The 25,921-nt window shown below is 44.4% G+C and overlaps 1 protein-coding gene across 1 annotated transcript; it reads right to left on the reverse strand.

The window, feature by feature from the left end:
• Window positions 1-233: 233 nt before the first annotated feature.
• LOC121272019 (semaphorin-4D-like) lies at window positions 234-25,211 on the reverse strand. Its single transcript, XM_041178378.1, has 13 exons — window positions 25,197-25,211; window positions 23,359-23,412; window positions 21,977-22,075; window positions 19,936-20,035; window positions 19,728-19,844; window positions 17,416-17,537; window positions 16,547-16,722; window positions 15,595-15,703; window positions 13,595-13,790; window positions 10,707-10,822; window positions 10,408-10,568; window positions 8,949-9,004; window positions 234-510 (listed from the first exon to the last, which is right to left on the reverse strand). Exons 1-13 carry the CDS (start codon window positions 25,209-25,211, stop codon window positions 374-376), a joined length of 1,458 nt encoding a protein of 485 aa, XP_041034312.1. The 3' UTR covers window positions 234-373.
• Between the last annotated feature and the right edge of the window lie 710 nt (window positions 25,212-25,921).

Raw genomic sequence — 25,921 nt, forward strand, 5'->3', positions numbered from 1 at the left:
CAGGGTAGAGCCTCATCCTGCCTTTATCTACAACACTTTACAGTAGTCAAAACAAAACTGGAAATGGGAGTTTTGGGATTGCTTCCTGGGTGGGAAAGGGAAGCTCTCAATGTGATGGATGGAAAGCTCTCCACGATGGACAATTTGTTTCTATCTCTCCTGTTGAATCGTAGCTCAAATTCAGTGCAAAAAGATAGCTGCGACTGTCATCAAAGTAGAATATACAGCAACACTATATCTGGATAAATATATTGATGACCCACTGCCCTGAATGTAATAAGAGATATGAAGCTGTTCGTGTCCTCTTTCATTTGAATTACACATGTAGCGGCAACCATTGACTTCAGAGATGTCCCTTATGAAGAGCAGACATTCATCTCCATTCGAAGAACAGGTCTCCATCTCGTCCTGTACCTTCCATGAGTAAACGGCATGATGGGATTGCTTTGGGCAGGACAGGTACACAGGCCCAGTTCCCTTGAGGAAGGGTGATGATTTTAACTTCAATGACTCTCAATGAGGAGGAAGAAACAGAAATCATTAATTTGTTGCCTTTTTAAATCTCTCTTCAAAGATCAGAGACTTCTGAACTGTTGAGATTCTATTATTTCGGTATTTAAATTGCTTTTTGCAAAGATTTCAGTTTGGACATATAACTCAGAGGCATAAACATTTACAAAACAGGAGGCTATTTGCCGCATCCTATTGGTGCGGGCTTCTAACTCTTTGCTAGGGCAATCCCAACTAACCCCACTGCTCTGCAACCTCCCCAGGGCTATGAACTTTCCTCAGCTTCAAACTACTCTGCAATTATCTTTACCTCAGACACTGCCTTTTTATAAAGCACTCCATAGACCAAGAGCTCTCTGCACTACTTGTGCTTTGCATACGAACATACAAACATACGAACAAGGAGCAGGAGTAGGACATTCAGCTCCTTGTGCCTGCTCCACCATTTAATAAGATCATGGCTGATCTGACCTGAAATCTGCAACCCACCTACCCCCGAGAACCTATCACCCTCTTGCTTACCAAGAATCTATCCACCTCTGCCTTAAAAATATTCAATGACTCTGCTTCCACTGACTTTTCAGGAAGAGTTCCAAAGACTCACAACCCTGAGATAAAAAATTTCACCTCATCCCTGTTTTAAATGGCCAGCCCCTTATTTTTAAACAGTGACCTCTAGTTCTAGATTCTCCCACAAGAGGAAACATTCTCTCCACATCCACCCTGCCAAGGCCTCTCAGTGTTTTATATGCTTCAATCAAGTCACCTCTTACTCATCTAAACTCCAGCAGATACAAGCCCAGCCTGTCCAACCTTTCCTCATAACACAACCCACCCACTCCAGGTATTAGTTTAGTAAGCCTTCTTTGAACTGTTTCCAACGCATTTACATCCTTCCTTAAATAAGGTGACCAATACTGTACACGGTACTCTAGATGTGGTCTCGCTAGTGTTCTGGATAACAGAAGCAGTTACTTTTGATTTCAATTCCCCTCGCTATAAATGATAACATTCTTTTACTTTCCTTATTACTTGCTGTACTTGCATACTAGCCTTTTGTGATTCACATACTAAGACACCCAGATCCCTCTGCATCTCAGAGCTCTGCAATCTCTCACCAGTTAGATAACATGCTCTCTTTTATTCTTCCTGCCAAAATGGACAATTTCACATTTTCCCACATTATACTCCATTTGCCAGATCTTTGCCCAATCACTTAACCTATCTACATCTTTTTGTAGTCTTATGTCCTCCTCACAGCTTATTTTCCACCTATCTTTGTCATCAGCAAATTTGAAAACTATCCCATCCATCCCTTCATCCAAATCATTGATATAAATTGTAAACTGTTGAGGGCCCAGCACTGATCCCTGGGGCACACCATTCCACACATCTTGCCAACCTGAAAAAGACCCATTTATGCCTACTCTCTGCTTCCTGTTGGTCAGCCAATCTTCCATCCATGCCAATATGTTACCCCCTATACCATGAGCTTTTATTTTCTGCATTGATATATTTTTGATCCTGGGGATGAGGATGAGGGGGAAATAATTTAACCTAACCTCGTGATTGGCTGGAATGCTGGTTTTACACTCACTCAATGCCTTCAATGGAGAGTCAAATTAAGGGGAGACATCAAACTGACCCAATTTCCCACCAGAGAAACATGTAAAAGTCACAGCAAAAACAAAAATTGCTGGAAAACTCAGGTCCGACAGCATCTGTGGGGAGGAAGACAGAGTTAACGTTTTGAGTCTGTATGACTCTTCCTCAGATCTAAAGAGAAATAGAAATGTGGTGAAATATAAGCTGTTTAAGGAGGGGTGGGACAGGTGGAGCTGGATAGGGGGCCAGTGATAGGTGGAGGCAAAGGAGAGATTGCAAAAGATGTCATAAACAAAAGGTCAAATGGGTGTTGATGGTGGTGATAATAACTAAAGGATGTGCTAATGGTGACATTAAGGGGAGCAAGTGACAGATGGTCCTAGTGGGGGTGGAGTGGGGGAAAGGGATCAAAATAGGCTAAAGGTGGAGATAAAACAATGGATGGAAATACATTTAAAAAATAATAGAAATAGGTGGGAAAAGAAAAATATATATCTAAAAAAATTATAATAATTATTAGAAAAATGAGGATCAAAAAATGGGGGAGGATGGAGGAGAGAGTTCATGATCTGAAGTTGTTGAACTCATTGTTAAGTCCGGAAGGCCTAGTCGGAAGATGAGGTGCTGTTCCTCCAGTTTGCATTGAGCTTCACTGGAACATTGCAGCAGACCAAGGACGGACATGTGGGCATGAGAGCAGGGCGGTGTGTTGAAATGGCAAGCGACAGGGAGGTCTGGGTCATGCTTGCGGACAGACCGACAGTGTTCCGCAAAGTGGTCATCCAATCTGCGTTTGGTCTCTCCAATGTAAAGGAGACCGCATTGGGAGCAGCGAATGCAGTAGACTAAATTGAAGGAAGTGCAAGTGAAATACTGCTTCATTTCAAAGAAGTGTTGGGCTCTTGGACGGTGAAGAGGGGAGAAGTAAAGGGGCAGGTGTTGCACCTTCTGGGAAGGTGCCGTGGGAGTGGGATGAGGTGTACGGCGTTATGGAGGAGTGGACCAAGGTGTCCCAGAGGGAACAGTCCCTATGGAATGCTGACGGTGGGGATGAAGGGAAGATGCGTTTGGTGGTGGCATCATGCTGGAGTTGGCAGAAATGGCGGAGGATGATCCTTTGAATGTGGAGGCTGGTGGGATGATAATTGAGGACAAGGGGGCCCCTATCATGGTTCTGGGAGGGAGAGGAAGGTGTGAGGGCAGATACATGGGAGATGGGCTGGACAAGGTTGAGGGCCCTGTCAACCACCATGGGTGGAAAACCTCGGTTAAGGGAGAAGGAAGACATGTCAGAAGAACTGTTTTGGAAAGTGGCGTCATCAGATGTGACGGAGGTGAAGGAACTGAGAGAATGGGATGGAGTCCTTACAGGAAGCAGGGTGTGAGGAGCTGTAGTCGAGGTAGCTGTGGGAGTCGGTAGCCTTGTAATGAATATTGGTGGACAGTCTAATATCAGAAATTGAGACAGAGAGGCCAAGGAAGGGAAGGGAAGTGTCAGTGATGCACCATGTGAAAATGACGGAGGGGTGGAAATTGGAAGCAAAATTAATAAACTTTTCCAGGTCCAAACAAGAGCATGAAGCAGCACCGAAGCAATCATCGATGTACCAGAGAAAGAGTTGTGGGAGGGGGCCTGAGTAGGACTGGAACAGGGAATGTTCTACATACCCCATAAAGAGACAGGCATAGCTGGGGCCCATGTGGGTACCCATAGCCACACCTTTTATTTGGAGGAAGTGAGATGAGTTTAAGGAGAAATTGTTCAGTGAGAGAACAAGTTCAGCCAGACGGAGGAGAGTGGTGGTGGATTGGATTGTTCGGGCCTCTGTTCAAGGAAGAAGCGGAGAGCCCTCAGACCATCCCGGTGGGGGATGGAGGTGTAGAGGGATTGGACGTCCGTGGTGAAGAGGAGGTGGTTGGGGCCAGGGAACTGGAAACTGCTGATATGATGTAGGGCATCAGACGAATCGCGGATGTAGGTGGGAAGAGACTGGACAAGGGGAGAGAGAACGGAGTCAAGATAGCATGAAATGAGTTCCATGGGGCAGGAACAGGCTGACACGATCGGTCTGTCAGGACAGTCCTGTTTGTGGATTTTGGGTAGGAGGTAGAAGTGGGGCGTCCGAGGTTGGGAGACCATGAGGTTGGAAGCTGTGGAGGGAAAATCTCCAGATGAGATGAGGTCAATGACAGTCCTGGAAACAATGGCTTGATGTTCAGTGGTGGGGTCATGGTCCAGGGGGAGGTAGGAGGAAGTGTCTGCAAGTTGGCACTCAGCCTCTGTGAAGTAGAGGTCAATGCGCCAGACAACAACAGCACCACCCTTGTCAGCAGGTTTGATGACAATGTCAGGGTTGAACCTGAGAGAACGGAGTGCAGCAAGTTCAGAGAGAGAGAGATTAGAGTGGGTGAGAGGAGCAGAGAAATTGAGGCAACTGATATCATGCCGACAGTTCTCAATGAAAAGATCAAGAGCAGGTAAGAATCCAGAGGGAAGGGTCCAGGTGCAGGGAGAATATTGGAGGCGGGTGAAAGGATCTGTTGAATGGGGAGAGGACTCCTGCCCAAAGAAGTGAGAACAGAGGCGAAGGCGGCGGAAGAAGAGTTCAGCATCGTGCCAAGCCTGAAATTCATTGAGATGAGGGCGTAAGGGGATGAAACTGAGCCCTTTGCTGAGCACTGAACATTCAGCATCAGAGAGGGGAAGGTAAGGGGGTATGGTGAATACACGGCTGGGGCTGGTATTAGAAGACGGGATGGGGACAGAGGGATGGGCAGGGGTGGAGGGTCCTGGATGGGCGTTGGTGTCGATTAGTTGTTGGAGCTTGTGTTCCTTTGCACCTGAAAGAAAGAGACAAAGTTTCTTGTTAAAGCGTCGGATGAGACGACGAATAAAATGAAACTGGGGGCACGGGCAGCTTAGAGGTAGGGTGAGTCAATGCTGCTGGAGGGAGAGGTTGAGTGTGTTCATATAGCAGTGCACGGCACTGGGTGTGGATCTCAGGGTGCGACATGAACAGCAGTCCGAGGAGTGTTGTATGTTCCGGAGATACCTGTAACCCTGGTGTGTTCGAAATATGAGGGATGGAATTTCAGTTGGAATCCACATGGGCTAAGTTGGAGACGGAGACAGTCACTGATGTAGGAAATATGGCTGTGAAGGCGAGTTTTAGCAAACACCTTGTAAAACACCAGGAGAGAAATGGAAAGCAATGAAGGTGAACAGGGCAGAAGAGACAAGCGGAAATCCTGTCGAAGAGAAGAGCAGTACTTCTATAAGGTAGGCATTCCTGGAAGACAAGTGAACACTGAGATAAAAGCAAAATACTGCAGATGCTGGAAATCTGAAACAAAAACAAAAACTGCTAGAAAAACTCAGCAGGTCTGACAGCATCTGTGGAGAGGAAGATAGAGTTAATGTTTCGAGTCCGCATGCCTCTTCATCAGATCTAAAGAGAAATAGAAATGTGGTGAAATATAAGCTGTTGCAGGGGGGTGGGACAGGTGGAGCTGGATAGAGAGCCATTGATAGGTGGAGGCAAAGGGGAGATTGCAAAGATGTCATAAACAAAAGGTCAAAGGGCAGAAGTGATATTAGATAAAGGATATGCTAATGGTAACATTAAGGGTAGAAAGCAGGATGAGCAAGTGTACATGGCTTCTTGTTATAAATCAACAATAAATTTACCCACGTAATTAAGCAGGATTTACAGTTAAAAGGCTAATTTTCTACTGTGCATTATGTATACACTCTCTTTATTGGTTTCCAGTTTTATTTTAGTGATATTTTGAATTGCGTTCATCAAGTAGGATCCAGTAGGTAGTGCAAAATATTTTGCTATAATTCCCAAGTTATATTTTTAATTTGAGCTACTTGAACAAACTAGTGGGGCTGGAGTGGGGGGAAGGGATCGAAATAGGCTAAAACGTGGAGATAAAACAATGGATGGAAATAAATTTTAAAAATAATAATAGAAATAGGTGGGAAAAGAAATATATATATAAAAAATAATTATTAGAAAAAAGGGGATGAGGATGGAGGAGAGAGTTCATGATCTGAAGACACTGAACTCAATATTCAGTCCGCAAGGCTGTAAAGTGCCTAGTCGGAAGATGAGGTGCTGTTCCTCCAGTTTGCGTTGAGCTTCACTGGAACATTGCAGCAGGCCAAAGACGGACATGTGGGCTAAGGTGCAGGGCGGTGTGTTGAAATGGCAAGCGACAGGAAAGTCTGGGTCATGTTTGCGGACAGACTGAAGATGTTCCGCAAAGTGGACACCCAGTCTGCGTTTGGTCTCTCCAATGTAGAGACCGTACTGGGAGCAACGGTTGCAATAGACCAAATTGAAGGAAGTGCAAGTGAAATACTGCTTCACTTGAAAGGAGTGTTTGGGCCCTTGGACAGTGAGGAGGGGGAGAGCAATGGGGCAGGTGTTGCACCTTCTGTGGTTGCATGGGAAGGTGCCATGGGAGGGGGTTGAGGTGTAGGGGATGATGAAGGAGTAGACCAGGGTGTGCCAGAGGGAACGCTCCCTACGGAATGCCACCAGAGGGGGTGAAGGGAAGATGTGTTTGGTGGTGGCATCATGCTAGAGTTGGTGGAAATGGCGGAGGATGATCCTTTGAACGCGGAGGCTAGTGGGGTGATAAGTGAGGACACAGATCATGGTTCTGGGTTGTAGAGGAAGGTGTGAAGGCAGATGCGCGGGAGATGGGCCGGACATGGTTGAGGGCCCTGTCAACCACCGTGGGTGGAAAACCTCGGTTAAGGAAGAAATAAGAGATATCAGATGAACTGTTTTGGAAAGTGGCATAATTGGAACAAATGTGATGGAGGTGAAGGAACTGAGAGAATGGGATGGAGTCCTGACAGAAAGCGGGGTGTGAGGAGCTGTAGTCGAGATAGCGGTGGGAGTTGGCGGGCTTGTATTGAATATTAGTGGATAGTCTATCACCAGAAATTGAGACAGAGAGGTCAAGGACGGGAAGGGAAGTGTCAGTGATGGATCATGTAAAAATGATGGAGGGGTCGAAATTGGAAGCAAAATTAATAAACTTTTCCAGGTCTAGACGAGAGCATGAAGTGGCACCGAAGCAGTCATCGATGTACCGGAGAAAGAGTTGTGGGAGGGGGCCTGAGTAGGACTGGAACAAGGAATGTTCCACATACCCCATAAAGAGACAGGCATAACTGGGGCCCATGTGGGTACCCATGGCCACACCTTTTATTTGGAGGAAGTGAGAGGAGTTAAAGGAGAAATTGTTCAGTGAGAGAACAAGTTCAGCCAGACGGAGGAGAGTGGTGGTGGACGGGGATTGTTCCGGCCTCTGTTCAAGGAAGAAGCGGAGAGCCCTCATCCCATCCCAGTGGGGGATGGAGGTGTAGAGGGATTGGACGTCCATGAGAGAATGGAGTTAAGATAGCAAGAAATGAGTTCCGTGGGGCAGGGACAGGCTGACACGATCGGTCTGCCAGGACAATCCTGTTTGTGGGTTTTGGGTAGGAGGTAGAAGCAGCCCATCTGAGGTTGGGAGACTATGAGGTTGGAAGCTGTGGAGGGAAGATCGCCAGAGGAGATATAAGGTCAGTGTCAGTCCTGGAAACAATGGCTTGATGTTCAGTGGTGGGGTCATGGTCCGGGGGGAGGTTGGAGGAAGTGACTGAAAAGATCAAAAGCAGGTAAGAATCCAGAGGGAATTGTCCAGGTGGAGGGACTGTCAAACCTGCACGAGTTATTGATGCGCATCAGGCTCTGTTTGCACCCCATCGGCCAGCTGGTGGAAAGAGCTCTGTAAAAATTGCAGGAGCTGGTGGCCAGAAATTGGAACCAACATGTGAGGAAATCAAGGTTGTTTCCTAGGTGGGAAAGGGAAGGTCTCGGTTTGACGAATGGAATACTCCCCACTTGCCTGGGTGAGTGCAGCTCCGACACCACTATCCAGAACAAAGTAGCCCACTTGATTCCTTGATCAGCATCCCATCTCCCACCAGTGCATTGTGGCCAGCAGTGTGCACTGTCTACAAGATGCACTGCAGCAACTTGCCAAGCCTGCTTTGACAGCACCTTCCAAACTCATGATTTCTACCACCTAGAAGGATAAGGGAGCAGATAGATCGGAACACCAGCACCTGGAGGTTCCCCTCTAGGCCATTCATCATCCTGACTTGGAGATATATCGCTGTTCCTTCACTGTCGCTGGGTCAAAATCCTGGAACTTCGTCCCTAACAGCACTGTGGGTGTACCTGCACCACATGTACTGCAGCGGTTCAAGAAGGCAGCTCACCACCACCTTCCCAAGGACAATTAGGGATGGGCAATGAACACTGACCTAGCCAACAACGCCCACATCCATGATCAAATAATAAAAACAGATTTCACCAAGTAGAGAAGGATTTGAAAATTGGACAGAATGTCATGGAAGTGGCTGATATACTCTCACCCATTTAGCACTAAACCCCTCCCCCCCAGGGTGAATTTCACCCCGAAGAATAGTTTATAACTGGGGTGAGGCCTCCATATGTTTAAAGGCGAAGGAAAGCCAGGCGTCATTTCATAACTTGGAAACAAAAATGGAAATGTCTAGAATTTTAAAAGTAGAAGTGATTAGCTTCCAACATTGCAAAAGTGTATGTGGTTCAGTCAGAAATGTTTCTGATCATCTTGCACCACTATCTTTGAGCTGCTCACCTAGAAACATCCACTCACAATGTCAAAGGACCTTTATAATCACTGTGCCTGTGAGATATATCTAGAAAATGAATTGAGGGCTGAATCTGTGATCAGGGCAATGACAATGAGAATCTTGGGACTGTTTGTCAAAGCAATCTCACCTCTCTCTGGAGGACATTTCTTACAATTGCCATTTTCAAGATCTTGGATAAAATATCTGCAAAAAAAAATAAAGACGATGTAAAAGGTTAGTCTGCGTGCCGGGGTTGGTGAGTTTTGCTGTCTTCAATTCTACCCTTGTGAGGTTAGTTGTTGTGCAATACTGCCTTCATAGCCTTAACACTAAATAACTTCATTATGCTAGACACAAGGGAGATTATTGACAGTGATAGACATTCATTTAAATTATAACTTTCCTTTTAGCAGTGTTGTGTTCCTTCTATCGGTTCAATTTGCTCAGCGAACACATTTGCATGCCTATCTACTGCTGAATGAGTTGTTTGACGAAGAGATAATTGTAAAATGAAGCACACGCTGTCTATTTACATAAGCAATGGAGCACCAACACCAAATCCAAACCCATTCTAAAACTACTGATTAACAATGTAGCCCGTGTACACAGCAACTGGGTAATATAATCACATGGTCAACCTGCTCACATTCTCTTAAAGTTGTACTGCACCTCAGATTACCACACTCTGTTTTCACACCTCTGGCATTTTCAAGATTTATTTTGCAAAATGTTTTGGTAGGAGGAAGGTTCTGCTTCCTGTATTCCAACTTGCATTAACTTCACTTCATCCATCATCCCAGTACTCACTGGCCTACAATGGCTTCCAGTGCAGTGACATCAAGTTCATTCTCTGATCAGTACTAAGTAATGGGCACTGTACCAGATAATGGGGACTCTACTGGGGAATTGGTACTCTACTGCGTAATGGGCACTGTAAAAGGTAACTTTAGAGGGCAGTGTACTGGAGACTGTAAAGACTAATGGTAATGGGTATTATACTGGACACTGTAAAGGGTGATTGCAATGGGCATTGTAATGGACACTGTGAAGGGTAACTGTAGTGGGTCACTGTAGTGGGCACTGTAAAGGATAAATGTAGTGGGCGCTGTAAAGGGTAATTGCAGTGGGCATTGTAATGGACACTGTAATGGACACTGTAATTGAACTCTTCAGTGAGACACAGGTGAGCTTGTGTGGGACTCAACACGCTGATGACTTTGAAAGAAGGACTCCTATTTCCATGATATCCAAAAGCACTTTATAACCAATGAACTCTTTTTTAAATGAAGTCACTTTTGTAATGTAAGAGACATGGCATTCAATCTGCACACAGCAAGCTCCCACAAACGGTGATGTGGTAATGACCTGATAATTTTGTGTTTAGTAATGTTGGTTGAAAGATTGGCCAGCGAAGAACTCCCCTGCTTTTCATAACACTAGTGTTATATCCACCTGAAGGGCAGAAAGGCCTCAGATTAAATTCTCAGCACAAAAGAAGGTACCTCTGACAGAGTAGCATTCCTTTAGTGCTGCACTGGAGGAAGGAGAGGGTTTGAAAAAGTTAACAGAAGGCATTTAAAATATAGAAAACTGTTTTCAAGACGCACTTAAGTTTGGTTGTGCTGGGGACACATTTCTTCTCTCTGGGATTCCATGCACAGTAGGGGTCTCTGGCCATAACGCAACTGGCACAGTCACCAGCATATTTTTCACACTGTGCCAATGGGAACCGGACCAGCTCTTTGGCAGTGGTAACATACAGAAGTTTCTAAAAAAGAAATAATTAAACATGTTAATTTCACATTTTTTTAAAGCAGAGAACAGAAATTTCTCATCAATGTTACTGCTGGTTATCATTTCCAGGTCAGGATGATGATCCCCGCCCCCCATTGAGCTTTGCACTTACGCTTTCAGAGTCAAGAGACATTGACAAGATTGGTCCTGGCTCCTTTAAAACCTCAAGTTCTGAAATGGTGAACACTGACTGACTGATCTCAAGGAACTTCTGGATTTTACCATTTCCTGTGGGGAAAAAGAGAGGCCCAAAGTTTCAAAAATGTAAAAACAATACGAATTCACATTCCTCTGACAACCTATAGCTGAAATCTCTAGAAGAGACAAAAATCCCAATATGACAAGCTAGGTCTTGAATATCCTTAAATATTCATTTAATAATACGAATTGAATCATTTTAGCTGATTGTATGTAATGGCAAAGGAGCAGGCTCGAAGGGCCGAGTGGCCTACTCCCGCTCTTAAGTTCCTATTCTAAATTAATGACTATGAACATACAAACGAGGAGCAGGAGTAGGCCATTCAGCCCCTTGAGCCTGTTCCACCACTCAACTGGAATGGCTGATCTACTATCTCAGTAGTTTAGGTGAAGGATAAGTATTGGCTAAAACATCTTCCTCAAAATAGTGTCATGGGATCTTTAACTGCCACCTGAGATGGCAGATAGGGCCTTGGTTTAACACCTGAACCAAATATCACCCTATAATTGTACATGAGATAAAGTTTACACTCGGTTTACAAGTTTAATCAATTTTCCATTTACTGACAAAAATAGGAACATGGGGTAGAATCTTATCTATGTCGGTCAGGCTGGGTGGAGGTGGAGCCGATTGCTGCCCGCGATGGGCTACGTGCTGCCAGGTTACGCGGGCGTGCCAATTAATGCCCATTCATCTCGCTGAGGCACGGAGGCAACTCAGGGAGATAAAGAGCATAATAAAAACGTTTAAATAATAAAGTAAAAAATTATTTAAACACGTTCCCTCATGTGCCAGTGTCGCATGAGCTGGGACATGTTTATGAAGTCAATAAAATTTATTTATTTACTCCATACAAGCTTCAGGAAACCTCATCCTGCCCATGGATGAGGTTTCCTGAAAAACGCGAAGGCCACTTGGGCTCTTCACCTACCCGCCAGCCTTAAGGTTGTACGGGCAGCATTGTTAACAACTTTAATTGCTTTTTTAATGGCCTTAATGGCCGCCGCCCGCCCACCAAATGATGCACGCCCGACGTCATCGTGCATCATTTTACCCGTCAGCGTTTCGGGCCCACCCCCACACGCCGACAGCAATATTCTGCCCATAGAACAGGGGTGGCCATTTAGTCCCTCAAGCTTGGGTTCTGCCTTTTAATTACAGCATGGCCGATTGGTATCATAAAAGAATTTCTTCACATTCACGCAAGAGTAGAAGTCAATTGCTGCCAAATTCTGATACATTCCTGGCATAAGCTTCAAATCGGTAATCTTTTATAGGGGTAGCAAACTGTGTTTAATTGTAACCTGCCTCAGCATTTACCCATCACTGTGACAAAATTTTGCACAAAAGTGCGCCATTGTGTCACAAAATTATCACCCTGATACTTCCAGGAGAGCAATAATGTTCCTCTGAGGGACGGCTACCACACTCTCGTTTACTTCATTCATGGGATGTGAGCATTTATTGCCCATCCCTAATTGCCCTCGGAGGTGGTGGTGAGCTGCCCTCTTGAACCGCTGCAGTCCACGTGGTCTAGGTACACCCACAGTGCTGTTAGGGAGGGTGTTCCAGGATTTTGATTCAGTGACAATGAAGGAATCCCAAATTTTACAGCATGAAGTTTATCCGTATAAATCATGTGGAGTCAAGGAGAGGAGTAGAGGGAAAAACAAGACGGACAAACATGAGGGCAGTGGCAGCACAAACAAACACTACTTTCATCCAAACCACCTCCAGGAAAAGAACTAAAATGATGAGTCCCTGTCTCCATACAGCTTTACTCACAGAAAGATCTGAAGTATTATCCCACTATCTAAAACATCCATCTGAAGGTGGACAGTGGAAGCAGATTCAATTGGCACAATTTTGTGTCCCATGGGCAGGCGCGTGCCTGACCTGAATGGGGATAAAATTGTTCAAGAAGAAGTCAGGCGAATGGACCCGTGCGATACTTCGCTCGACAGGTGCACGCAAACGTTGGAAGAGCGTCCGCCGACAATTAAGTGGGCAATTAATCTCATTAATGGACCAATTGAAAGCGATTTTTAGTGGTCCGTCCAACCTTACAATTGGCTGACAGGTCAGTTGGCCAGGAGGGCTTTACATTTCTGATGAAACCTCATCCAAGGGCGGGATGAAATCTCCGTTAGGGTTTAAAATAAAAATATCTGGAGGCTGTTTTTTTAAAATGAGGTCTGCTTTCAGGTGCTTGATTGTGCTGCCATGACACTTTTTGCAGAATCTTTGTGCTTTCTCTTATTATTTGGGGGTCGGCAGCTGTCTGCCTTCAGGGAGCTCAGTGGAAGCGCTCACCAGCACCCGCCCTCTTCCTGCCCACACCAGCAGTGCTGAGCCTTTCTCCGGGCACATTTCAGGCTGGCTGGCCGTTAACTGGCTAACCAACGTGAAATCAGGGTTGGAGGTCGATCGTGGTCGGGGGGGGGGGGGGGGGGGGGGGGGGGGCGGTTTCCTGTCCGCTCCAAGGCCCACCGATCGTGCGTGCCAGACGAGCACGCAATTCAGGCTATTGATTCGAAAGAGAATTGGATAAATACGTGAAGGAAAAAATTGCAGGGTTATTGTGAAGGAGTAAGAGAGTGAGATAAATTGGATTGCAAAGAAACAACACGGACATGATGGACTGAATGGCCTTAGCTGCATCATTCTATAATTCTATGATGTGCCACACATCCATTATACTTGACCTTGCCATTGTTGACAATCAATCTGTTAGGCATCTAGTAATCTACAAAGGCAAAATCAGGAATCTTCTGTACAAATCTTTAGCTGGCAAGACCTACCCATAGCCAGGAAAAGAACCCAGGCCACATTCCCTTTGAAATCAACAACGGAATCCACTACTATTTTCTTGAAGCGATCCTCTTTCTCCATCACAAGGGGAGTTTTTCCGATTGGCTGGATGTTGGTGTCCATTTCAGGATGATTCTGTATAACGTTCAGTACTATATCTGGCAGTTTTTGAGTGTCTTTGCCACACTACAATAAGGTGGGAAGAATGAGAGCCTGTAAGTTATTTACCAATTAGGCACCTTTTGGGGTCCCTCTGCACCATATCCTTGCCCAAGGTGAGAGGCCAGAGAGCCTCTCCCTCTCTTAGACAATGCTTCCCAAACTTTCTCGCTCTGTGATCCCATTTTAATGCTTAAAAATTGGTATGACCCCAGAGTGATGCAAAGGGGTAGGTGGGGGTGGGGAGAGGGTATGGCAGGGGTACAGGCACAATTTACAACTTTCAAAAGAGCAAAAGCTTCTAGAAAAATAATCTTGGGCACTTAATGTTTTGGAGGCTTTGTTGGAAGCTGCGATCAAGCCTCAGAGCTCATTTCATTGGGCCACACCCACCAGGCCGAGGCAAGAAAGAAAATTGCGTGCATGCGTGAGAGGGCTGATGCTAGGGCTGCCCCATTTGAGTCTCTGCTCCACACCACCATTGCTGCCTAGGAACTCGCAACCTCAACTGCTCATGCTGCGACCCCACTGGGGGTCACGACCCACAGTTTAGGAACCTTTGCTCTTTTTGCAAGTAACTGATTGGCTAAGTTTGTTCTGGTAGAATCGGATACGTAGAAATGGTAGGGGAAAGGAATTGAAATTCAGGAGAAATATTTTCTGTAATATGATTGGTGAATGATGAAAGAGGAAATAACCAATTCAACCAATTAAGAGATAAGGAAGAAGAAAATTGACAGATGGGCACAGACTCAAACAAAAATTAGAAGAATTGTTGTACAAAGATTATATTTGATTAGATTTGATCAGTTCAGTCACGTGCAGATTGGATGTTGTGGTGATTCACAATGTTCTTCATCCTCTGGATTCTATGATGGAACCCAGGTGGACTGATTAAACATCTGAGCCATAGTATTTAAATATGCAATCTAGGCCAACATTTGCAGAGCACTACAAATCAGTGATTTTTGGGTTATCAGATTCCATTGAATGCTACTGAACAGTGAGAGATATTTGTGCTGTATGTGTATCAGACTAATCTTTGATGCAGATTGTATTTCTACAATGCCAGAAATGCATTGTAGTTGATTTTCTTTGGGGAGAAGTTCTGACTTAACTGCACATTGAATGGATTTTCAAGACACTGTTCAGTCAACTGGGCAAGTGGATGTCACTAAACCGTGTATCCTCGTCACATTTTTGTGTCAATTTTTCTGTTATAAATTCCTTTATGAACATTTATAATGGGAACTATCAATGTAAACATGTCACAGTGTGATTGCGCCCTCCCACCAGGTGTGCCACTGTGGTGCCTCAGTTTGGCACCTCCAAGCCCTTCAGCTTGTAATAAATACTCCTTTGCTCCAACCATCTCTACTTTGCCGTTCAAAGTTGCAAGTTTTGCTACTTAACCATGAATATCATAATTAAATCCAAGCATTATGTAGAAATAAGGACAGAGGGGGGAATTTTATGGCCCCTCCCGCCAACCGGATTTTCCGATCTCATCAAAGTCAATGGACTTTTGAATGGCTTGCTGCATTTCCCAGCTCTGCCCCCTGGTGACGGGGCCATAAAATTCAGCCCAGAATGTATGACATTAAAGTGGACACATACCCTGGTCCAATTATCCCTCATCCTCCGAGCTTGATCTGGAAGATTACGTTTGTCTTCACTCCCAATGACAGAATCACTAGTGTCACAAAGATAGCATGGCGCTTCAATCCTCACTTAGTGATTAATTCATTGATTTCCCTGAGTATTTCAAGCACATTTCCTGAATCAGATAAACTCAACATGCCCAATTGGCTAACAGTCAGTAATTTCTTACCGTGCCAGGTCTGGGATTAGGAATACCTTCAGAGAAACCTTTGAATTTGGAAGTTCTAAACACATCATTAATGTCCTTCACGGAGTAGGTGCAAATTGCTGTGCCGTTCCTGAAAGACACAAGATATTTAATGAAATGTTCAGGTCAAGAAAGAGAAATCAGACAATCTACACTGATTTTCCTGCAAGGTAATAACATCGTTTTTCTGACTAGTTTTAATAAAATGTTCCGCATCTCATTTGAACATTTTAAAAGCTATTCCTGAACTTTTGAATTCTTATCCCTAGGTCGGAATTTGATATTAGAATGCAGGATGGGAATCTGATTCAGCTTCATGGGCAGGGGAGCTCTCTCTGACATCGCACTCAGGCAGCCTCGTGCAGTGTACGAATCCACACACTAGACATCGCAACCAACTGCAGTCTTGTCCCCTCTCTCTCTATGGCCACACTACAGCATTAATCCAGAGCTGGCTACATATTAAACGGTGAGACTTTATCACCCTCTTTCCCCATCTCTAAATCTTTGTTTCACTCAGGGAGAAAGTGATCTTTTAACCATGTGACAAAGCCCACAATGTACTTCCTGCAATGAATGAGTTGTTCGTGGGAGAAGTCACTCTCGTTTCAATCTGTTTAAACCCACATCGCTTACACATTTTTCACGTTGAATGCCTCATGCTTGTTTGGATTCTAAAGACATTTTGTCCAACAGAGAGTTATAATACATTTTTATTTATCAATGCATCATTAGCCTCAATGGTTGGGAAAAGTGAAGCATTTTTTTAATGGGCAGGTGGACTGAAGATGTGACTGTGTGGAGGTGAGAGGTGTGAGGAACGGGATCAATAACTTGAGCAGATTGTACTATGTTGGGATGGGTCTGACTTTAATGAATCAGCTTTTTTATTTTTCATTTTGTCCAATCCATTTTGCAATTCTTGTGGACTCACCAGTTACTTTTGAAAATTCCATAAACTCTGTCTTTACTGTTCTTTAATTTAGCAACATAGACATCTTGAATCCGGTTGAAATGCACGTGATCAGTAGGAACATTACACAGCAGTCGTGCTTTCAGAAAGGTTGCCCACTTATGTTGCAAGCGCTGTCTAGAACCACCTTTGTCATCCTTGAGGGAAGAGAGATCAGAGTCTGTAACATTCCATCACATGTACAGTGAACCTATTAAGAGCAGTGGAATGGAAACCTGTCTATCACTGGAGTGATCAGAACGTATGTTCCTAATGAGTGAGCACTTAGAGCCACCTTCAACCTTTGTGCTATAACATCTGTGAGCACCTCATGCATTGAATTGTGGGAGTACAGGGTCAGAGTTTTACAATGTGATCTGAGGTTACACGACAATGTGTGAATACAGAAACCCCCTTGCTGCAGTGTACCTTCCCGTGGGGTGATTTGTCATTTTGATAGATGGTGACCACTTTATTCAACCCCATGTACTGAATTGACCCACAAATCAACAACAACAGCTTGCATTTATATTGCACCTTTAATTAAGTGAAACATCCTTCACAGGAATTACTACCAAACAAGAATGTGACTCGGGCAGAGTCAAAAGGGAACATTAGAGCAGATGAAGAGAAAGTTGTTTGAAGTGGTAGGTTTTAAAGAGTGAGGAAGTCTAGAGAGTTAATTCCAGAGTTTAGGGCCGAGCCAGCTGACGGTACAGCTTTTAATGGAGCTGTACTCCCATACCTCAGGAAAATGTGACAACAGGTTATAGTGAAGTTTTATCTTGATGTATTAAACATCCATCTGATAATGACAGCAAATCACGTCACTATATGTTAGACTTGCCCACCTTACACACTTGGGCAACTCGTGACATCCAGGGGTCAATGTCTAGATTTTTCTGCATGTTTTTTTCCCTGAAGAACATGAAAATCTGGTCATTCATCGGCGACATTCCTACAAAATTAGGATCTAAACAGAAGCAAACAGGAATATTGATCAATAACATGGACACTTGGCAAGGTTGGTCAGGAGCAGATCAGGCAGCAAATCTTAAATTGGAAACTAGGAACACAGAAAATAAAAGACAGCTGAAAGTCTGTAACTAGAGGTTCAGATAGCTAGATTTGCATTTATATAGCGCCATTCATTGCCTCAGGACATCCCAAAGCTAATTTTGGAAGTGTAGTTACTATTGCAATGCAGGAAACATGGGTCAATTTGTTCACAGTAAGCTCTCACAACCAGCAATGGGATAAATGAATAGATCATGTTTTAGTGATATTGGTGAAGGGATAAATATTGGCTAAGACACTAGGAAGAAGTAACACCATTGGATCTTTTACCTATCTTTTATCCATCAGAGAGGGCAGTTGAAAGCTGGAACTTCTGATAGTGCAGCACTCCCTCAGTACTGCACTGGAGTGTAGCCCAGATGATGCGTTCAGGTCTCTGGGGTGGTCTTGCACTTAGGGGGTCCAGCTGACACTCTATATAATTTAAAGCTCCCAAGTTTTTTCTATGTTGTGATTTTGCGCAACCCCCCCCACAAGCCTGGGAAAGTTTTCAATCTTTCTCTCCTATGAGTCTGTGCTCATTCACTCCATCAATGATAATGCAAAGCTTTCTGTGTTGCTTTTGGTCACATCAAAATGAAGGGGTTGTACCAAGATTACAGAACCTGTGTTCTCCCCATGTGAAGCTCCCATTGCGGAATTTTATGACCTCATTATGGTGGGGTCGGAGCTGTAAGGTGAGCCGTTCAAAATTCCATTGACTTTCGGCAGGACTGGAAAATCTCATCGGCGGGAGGGGCCGTAAAATTCCACCCAATGTGTTTTCATTTGTTGCTTCTGCTAATCTGTGACTTGGGTTTATCCTTGCTCTGCGGAACCCTGGCTGCGCCTGGCACTGCACAGAGTGGAAACACGACGCACAAAATAGCAGCTAGACATTTAAAATACAAAACAACAGCATTGGTTATTAATAATTGGTAAATGAAAGGAATCGAATATGCTGCAGTGACCTCACCCTTCTAAAGGAGAGGATCTGTTCCTGTTGAGCTGCCCCAAGGTCCTCTCAATGTCACAAGTTGAGCAATCTAATCTGCCCCCAGAACAGTCTAACAATTTTAGCTGATAACTCAGTGAGTTATACGGACCGAGGAAATGTCAGGTTGGCTGATTTGGTCTGTGCTCAGTTCACTGGTTAAAGTTCGGGGTTTTGAGAATGCTACAGCCGGCTGAGCGAGGTGCGATCATGGTGATTATTGAGTCAGGGAAGCTACCCTGCACCTGTTGGCTCCACAGGACTTACTTCCGACTGGAAAGCTGAGAGGCACCCGAAAGATCCTGATGCTGCCCAGCCCAATCCAGCGAGGGGGCCAAAAACGAGCCTTTGGGCTCTCACTTGCATGTATAAGGACCCCACTGCCTGCTTTAGATGGCCATTAGGGATGCTGGGAAAAATGATTCAACCTAATTTCAGTTCAGGCATTTGACAGGCATCCTTATGGTGCAGGACATTAGGCCTCCAAAATCGGCCCTCATAGCTTCAATACTATGCCTGTAAAATGGGTGTAATGGGGTCCACTTCTGTCTCAAGAGTATAGAATGTTGCCTTTTGTTATTAGCAATGAGAAAAAGTAAACAAATACCAAGTGAATAGAAGTCATTCCTTTGTTATAAATATAAGCAGAAGTTCAAAATACAGAACACCATGACTGTATCACCATCATATGTTTCTCTATAACTCAGTGATTAAATAAAGTAGGAAGTGTGACACTGAGCCACAAAAGATTTAATCTCAATTCCATGTTGAGGGATGTGATCTGAACCAACATGGGATGGGTTGGTTGTGGGTGAGGGCGGGGGGCATGGGATATGGGTGGTTGGCGGAGGCGGGGGGGTGCTGTTGGGTATTCTATTGGCCTCAGTATCCCTGGGAAGGGAATTCCCAACCAATTCCCAGGCTTATTACTCCTGATATATCCTGAACCTCAGGTGACAGTCATGGAACTGATCCCACGGCTTTCGTGATAGAAAATTGGAGATTGGGAGAAAAAAAAATCGCTACCCTGCCAGAGTGATGGTGGGAAAGAGAGATATAAGCAGATTGAAACATTTAAAGAGAGTGGCAAAAAGCAATTGTGTTCACACTTACCTGTCAGCCACTTGTCAACAGAAAGTAGCCATGACCCACCAGCTTCCATCATATAACCTCGAAGGAGCAGACCATGTCCATTCTCATATACAGGTGCTGCTGAATAGAATCTTCCTTCTGTAATTAGAAGTCAAAACACACACACACACTGAGTAAGCTGCCCCTTGGTCTCCAATGGATTCTGAATTTGAATTGCAAGAGGTCTTACCTTCAACCAATGAAGTGAAGCCATGTTTTGGGGTGAAGGGACATACACCTAGCCCTAAGTGACGTCCTTCTCTGATAATTGGGTTCAATTCATTGTTCAACTATTAAAAAAATCACCATTGATTGGTATTTTTATTCTCTAAAATTAATGGATGATCTCATGTAACAGAAACAATAGTCCAAGAAGGATTCTTACTTAATTAAAAAGAAAAACGTGTGCAGAGTTGTCATATTGTGTGATAACCAGGATGGTAGAGGGTAATATAGATGAATCTTCATGGTCTTATACCCCTCAAACAATTTCTATACTGTTGTTCCAAGATTCCATGGAATCTGGTTTCTTGACTCCAAAAATGTTTATCAAAAATAAATATGTGTTCACAAACATAGGAAATCAGAGCAGGAATAGGGCATTCGGCTCATTGAGTCTATTCCACCATTCAAACAGATCATTTTGCCCCACTATCCCCATATCAATTGGTGTCATTGGTATCCAGAAATCTATCAATTTCTGTCAATGGAGCTTATCCTATCAAAATGCAGGTTTGCAAATGAATAAGATGGAAGTAAGAAATTATTTTAAATATTTTCTTCATTATGAGTCTCTAGGTCTCCCTGAAAACATACAAGGAAGATGGTTACGGTTGTTGGAAGTCAATCATCTCAGTCCCAGGACATCACTGCAGGAGTTCCTCAGGGTAGTGTCCTAGGCCTAACCGTCTTCAGCTGCTTCATCAATGACCTTCCCTCCATCAGAAGAGGGGATGTTCAATGATGATTGCACAACGTTCAGCGCCATTTGCGACTCCTCAGATACTGAAGCAATCTGTGCCCACATGCAGTAAGACATGGACAACGTTCAGGTTTGGGCTGATAAGTGACAAGTCACATTGGTGCCACATCAATGCCACGCAACAACCATCTCCAACAAGAGAGAATCTAATTATCTCCCTTTGACATTCAGTAGCATTACAATCGTTGATCCACCATTATCAACATCCTGGGGATTACCATTGACCAGAAACTGAACTGGATTAGCCATAAATACTGTGGCTACAAGAGCAAGTCAGAGGCTAGGAATCATGCAGCAAGTGACTCATCTCCTGATTCCCCAAAGTCTGTCCACCATCTACAAGGCACAAGTCAGGAGCGTGATGGGATACTGGATGAGTAAACTCCCAACAACACTCAGGAACAAAGCAGCTTATTTGATGGACACCCCATCTACCAATTTAATCATTCACTCCCCCCACCACTGACACACAGTAGCAGCAGCATGAACCATCTACAAGATGCACAGCAGCAACTCACGAAGCTTCCCTTAACAGCACCTTACAATTCTGCAACCTCGACCACCTAGAAGGACAGGGGCAGCAGATGCATGGGAACATCACCACCTTCAAGTTCCCCTCAAAGCCACTCACCTTCCTGACTTGGAAATATATCGCTGTTCCTTCACTGTCGCTGGGTCAAAATCCTGGAACTCCCTCCCTAACAGCACTGTGGGTGTGCCTACACCACAGGGACTGCAGCGGTTCAAGGTGGCTCACTAATAAGTACTGGCCTTGCTTGTGATGTTCACATCCCAGAACAAAGAAAATCAGCAGAGTCCAGCCTGCTCCGGTTCTCTATCCCTACTGCCCTGTGGCCCGATGATAGGAGATATGCAACAGGACAGTATCCAGGCCATTTTCCAGCACTTATTGGTCTTGAACCACGAGGCCTCTAGTGGCATGTCTGAGAAATGCCAAATTGGCCAGTCAATGCCTCAAACCTGAAGCCCACCACCCTGTAACACATGAGGGGGTAACTCTGATGCTGGAGAGACTAGCTGCCCTATATGTAGTTCAACCAATCAAAGAGGCAAAAAATAGGCAGGTGGCCCAACCTCACCAATTAATTCTATTGTTCAAATTGATAATTGCCCCCAGTATGTTTAAGCTCCATCCATGTCGTTACTGTACACGCCATTGACTGAAACTTTAAGGTGAAAGGCACAGTTAGGAGGAATACACTTTGAAATTTATTCCAAACATACTTACAAGCAGCCAACATCGTGGTTCACGGGCATGGGTTCCACAGAGAAGAAGTTGAGTTCTGTCGAATTTTTGCAGGACCATTATAGCATTCCCACAGTAACCCTGGAGTTAAATAAAGGTTATGAATGCTTAAATATTGTTAGGGAACCGTGACAGCGTACCAAGATACACATTGAAAGTGATTTCGTTCAGAATGTATCTCGAAGGTTTCTATATAATATACAAAATGCCTCAGGACCCACATACCACAAAGCTTCTAAATGAACCACCCCCACAATTCCAACAGGAATGTCCCTGCAAATAAGCCCAAAGCTAAATGAGCCTTTGTTTGGTGTGGGGACAATACCTCACTCCAAGCGAGGTCACTGACAAAACCCAGAAAATCCTCAGAGTCTGACCAGTGGGAAGAAAGAGATGTTGGAACTGGGGCTCCAGATCAGGTCCATGTAATTTTTACAAATATTTTAAAGGCAGTTTCTGGGGATCTAGTCTAGCTTTTCAATGGGGGGGGGGGGGGGGGATGTGGGGAAGGGTCACAACATCCCTCCCAAGCTGAGCACCAAATGCTGCATTTTGCAGTCTCCTTAGATAAATGGTATCCAGGATGAATCCCTAGTAACACAAGTTCTTATTAGCTCCAGTCAAATGAGGTGTCCTCCACCAACTCCACATCATCCAAAGGTGGCAATGGTGAAGGTTTCTGGCAGGTAAGAACCTGTCACAAGTGCAAGGATTGCAGCATGACACAATTTTGGTGTCCTTATGTCTGGCCTACACAAATCATTCATTCCCACATCCACTTTTGCAATAAAATCTGCCCACTACTAACTGCTCCATGGAGTGGTCTGGCGATGCTGAATCACTGGGGTGGAGGATTGCCAGGAACCAAGTCATATTTCAAGAATGGTGCAAAAATGGCAGGTCTGATTGGAAAGCCAGTTTATCACACAGGAGAACATTTCTTCTTAATAGTAACAATTAAGTACTAATAGTCATTTAAAAGTACAGAACTTGAGTATTGCTGAACAAAGAAACATGCTGAAGCTTTTCGTCTTGCACTCATCAGGACATTTGCAAGAATACCAAATGTAAAGGCAATAGCAATTTATACTCCATGAGAAGAGAGTGCTTATTCATGAAGTATAAATTGTTGTTCTCTTTACATTTGGTATTCTTGCAAAGTATCCTGATGAGTGCAAGACAAAAAGCTTCAACATGTCTCTTTTTTCAGCAAGACTCACATTAAACGCTAGAGAAAAACAGCAGCAGTTGCATAGATACTTGATTATAAAACCATTAGAGAGACTTCTTCTGGGAAAGACCTTTTAATTACTGAGTTTCAACAAAATGAAATGAATTGAAGGATTTTTCGGGTCAGAACTCACCGAGTTCCTCTGTCGGCATTTCCTTTTGGATTCCGGATCAGCAGGCACTGAGATCTAGAAGGTGAAAAGATAAGAGTAATCACTGACATTGGGTAAAACCCTTTAACACTGATAAGTAACACAGCTGATTGTACCCCTTTGTTTCACTATTGACAACCCTGTCTCAAAAACAATTCAGCATTTCAATAACAAAGCAGCATCTTACAGTGGGCTGTAATGAAGAGGGACTTGCATTTATATAGTGCCTTCTAAAGTGCCTTTCACAACTTCAGGAAATGCCAAATTGTAACCAATTAAGTGCTCGTGAAATGTAGTTACTGCTGTAATGTAGGAAACACAGCAGCCAGTCTACACGCAGCAAACTCCCGCAAACAGATTGTGTGTTTTAAGGTTTTGGTTAAGGGATCAACATTAACGAGCACACCAAACCATGTCATTCATTTTTATTTACATTCACCTGAGGAGACAGATGGGCCACTTGTGCACAACAGAGATACTGGAGCCTGCTGAACCCCCAATGTACCATATCACTGGCTTTACCAAAGACCATCAGCATGGTCTCACTGTGCCAGAGTGAAGATGGATGCTGGAGAAACAGACATAATGGGTGCATTTAATGGAGGTGCCAGGGAGCACGCCTGCCAGCTGGAGAGCCAACAAGAGCCCAACGTTGCTTTTTGGGAAGGCCTGCCCAATTAAGCTGGTCAAGGACTCTCAGGACAGAAATCTGGTCCCTCTGAGAGCTGCTAGCCAATCAGAGGCTGGCAGCTAAGCATTTCCCAGCAGTGCCAGGAGGAATGGTTGCTGCCGTGGGCAATGCACCCACCCAAGGCCCAGAATCGCCGAAGGCCCCAGACCACAGCCAAGTGATGGGGGTTGTGGGATTGGGGTGGCAGGATGGAGGTCAGAGTGGAGGTAAAGGAGGGTCAGCACCAAATGCAAAGATTTGGATCAGAGCAGACCCACCCCTTCCCAATGGGTCCCTCGAACAGGCACTACCTTTGAACAAGAGACAACCCCCCACTTCCCGGAGCCCACAAGCAATCCCGACAAGGTTTGCTTTTCGAGCTTCGAGCTTCCTGCATGGCTGATCCCCCACCAGCCATTTGGTGAATCCCAGCAGCAATAGGCTGAGGCCCTTAAGTGGGCATTAATTGCCCATATAAGGGCCTCAATTAGCCATGGGGTGGGAAGATTGCCCATGAGCCTTCCCTGCCCCGGAATTAGACTGGGCAGAGGTGGGAAAGTGGTAGGGTCCTCACCCTTCACCCTCCCACCTGATTAAATGCCCACCCCCGCTCCACCCCAGCCACCAAACCTGCCCCTGGTGAGGGCATTAAATTCAACCCCATGAAACTTATTGGTTTTTCCTGATGAATCATTCAGAATTATACAGAAATGCCTGGTCTTTGCTATTGCAGTCTTTTCAAAAAATCTATTTATTTGTTTCATTATTATCAAACATTAGTTGGGTGAAGCCATTATGGTGCATATCCAATGAGATATTCCCCAGTCCCTTAAGAGTGATTACTGTCTTTGTATCATTATAACAACATTACAATTCATTTTGTCAATTCTCCCAATGGTCTCAAAGCAGTCGCCAGTAACCAGTACTCCCAACTTCTGCATTGTTTCAAAATTTTTAAAAGTTATTATTGAACAACTCGCTATGCAAAAGAAAATCTCATCTCCCCATGCTTTAGGTTGTAATATGCCTTTAAGGGATAGCAACATGACATCACTAGAAGGGAAGTGTGTCATGCAATCCAGTCTTAGTCTTACTTTTATCTTTGGGAAGAGCATCCGCACACAAAGCTCTGGTGCTGATACCTTTTTACCTGTAATGTTCCCATGTGCCTAGTCTAAATAAATGAACCCACAACGTGTTTCCCCAGTCCCTTAAGATTGATTACTGCCTTTGTATTATAAAAACAACATTACAGTTCATTTTGTCAATTCTTCCAATGGAAACAATTTCTCCCTCCATACTTTATCAAGACCCATCATGATTCTGAACACTTCCATTAACCAGAGTAAGAAAGCAAAACGCCGCAGATACTGGAAATCTGAAATCAAAATGCTGGGATACTTAACAGGTCAGGTAGTATCTGTTCAGACAGAAAAAGAGGGATAATGGTTCAGGTCAATGACCTTTCAAAAGGCTTTTAATCACTTTAACCTTCCTTGTTCCAAGGAAAATAATTTTAAACAATGTTCTGAGCAGCAATTAAAGTTGGAAATTTAGTCTGAATTTACAGGAGAGAGCTGATGTGTTAACAAGTCATACCTTTACAGCTGACCAGCAGCCAGCAAACACAAACATTATGGGCAGAATTGTCCCAGGTTTGCACAAAGTGCAGTAGCAGGTGAGAAAAAGACTTTTACCCACCGGCAGCAATGGTGTCTTTTCACGCCCCACCATCCAAATCCTGCCTCATTAATCATGCATTCTTGGGACTCTCACTGTTTCGATGGCGGGCAGGCTCCGATTTGCCTGCCACGCCATCACTCACCACTCCCTTACGCCGGGTGCCATATTTAAAGTGCAGCCGCATGCATACCT

Source organism: Carcharodon carcharias, chromosome 32 (assembly GCF_017639515.1).
Source record: "Carcharodon carcharias isolate sCarCar2 chromosome 32, sCarCar2.pri, whole genome shotgun sequence".
In the NCBI taxonomy this organism is placed as follows: domain Eukaryota; kingdom Metazoa; phylum Chordata; class Chondrichthyes; order Lamniformes; family Lamnidae; genus Carcharodon; species Carcharodon carcharias.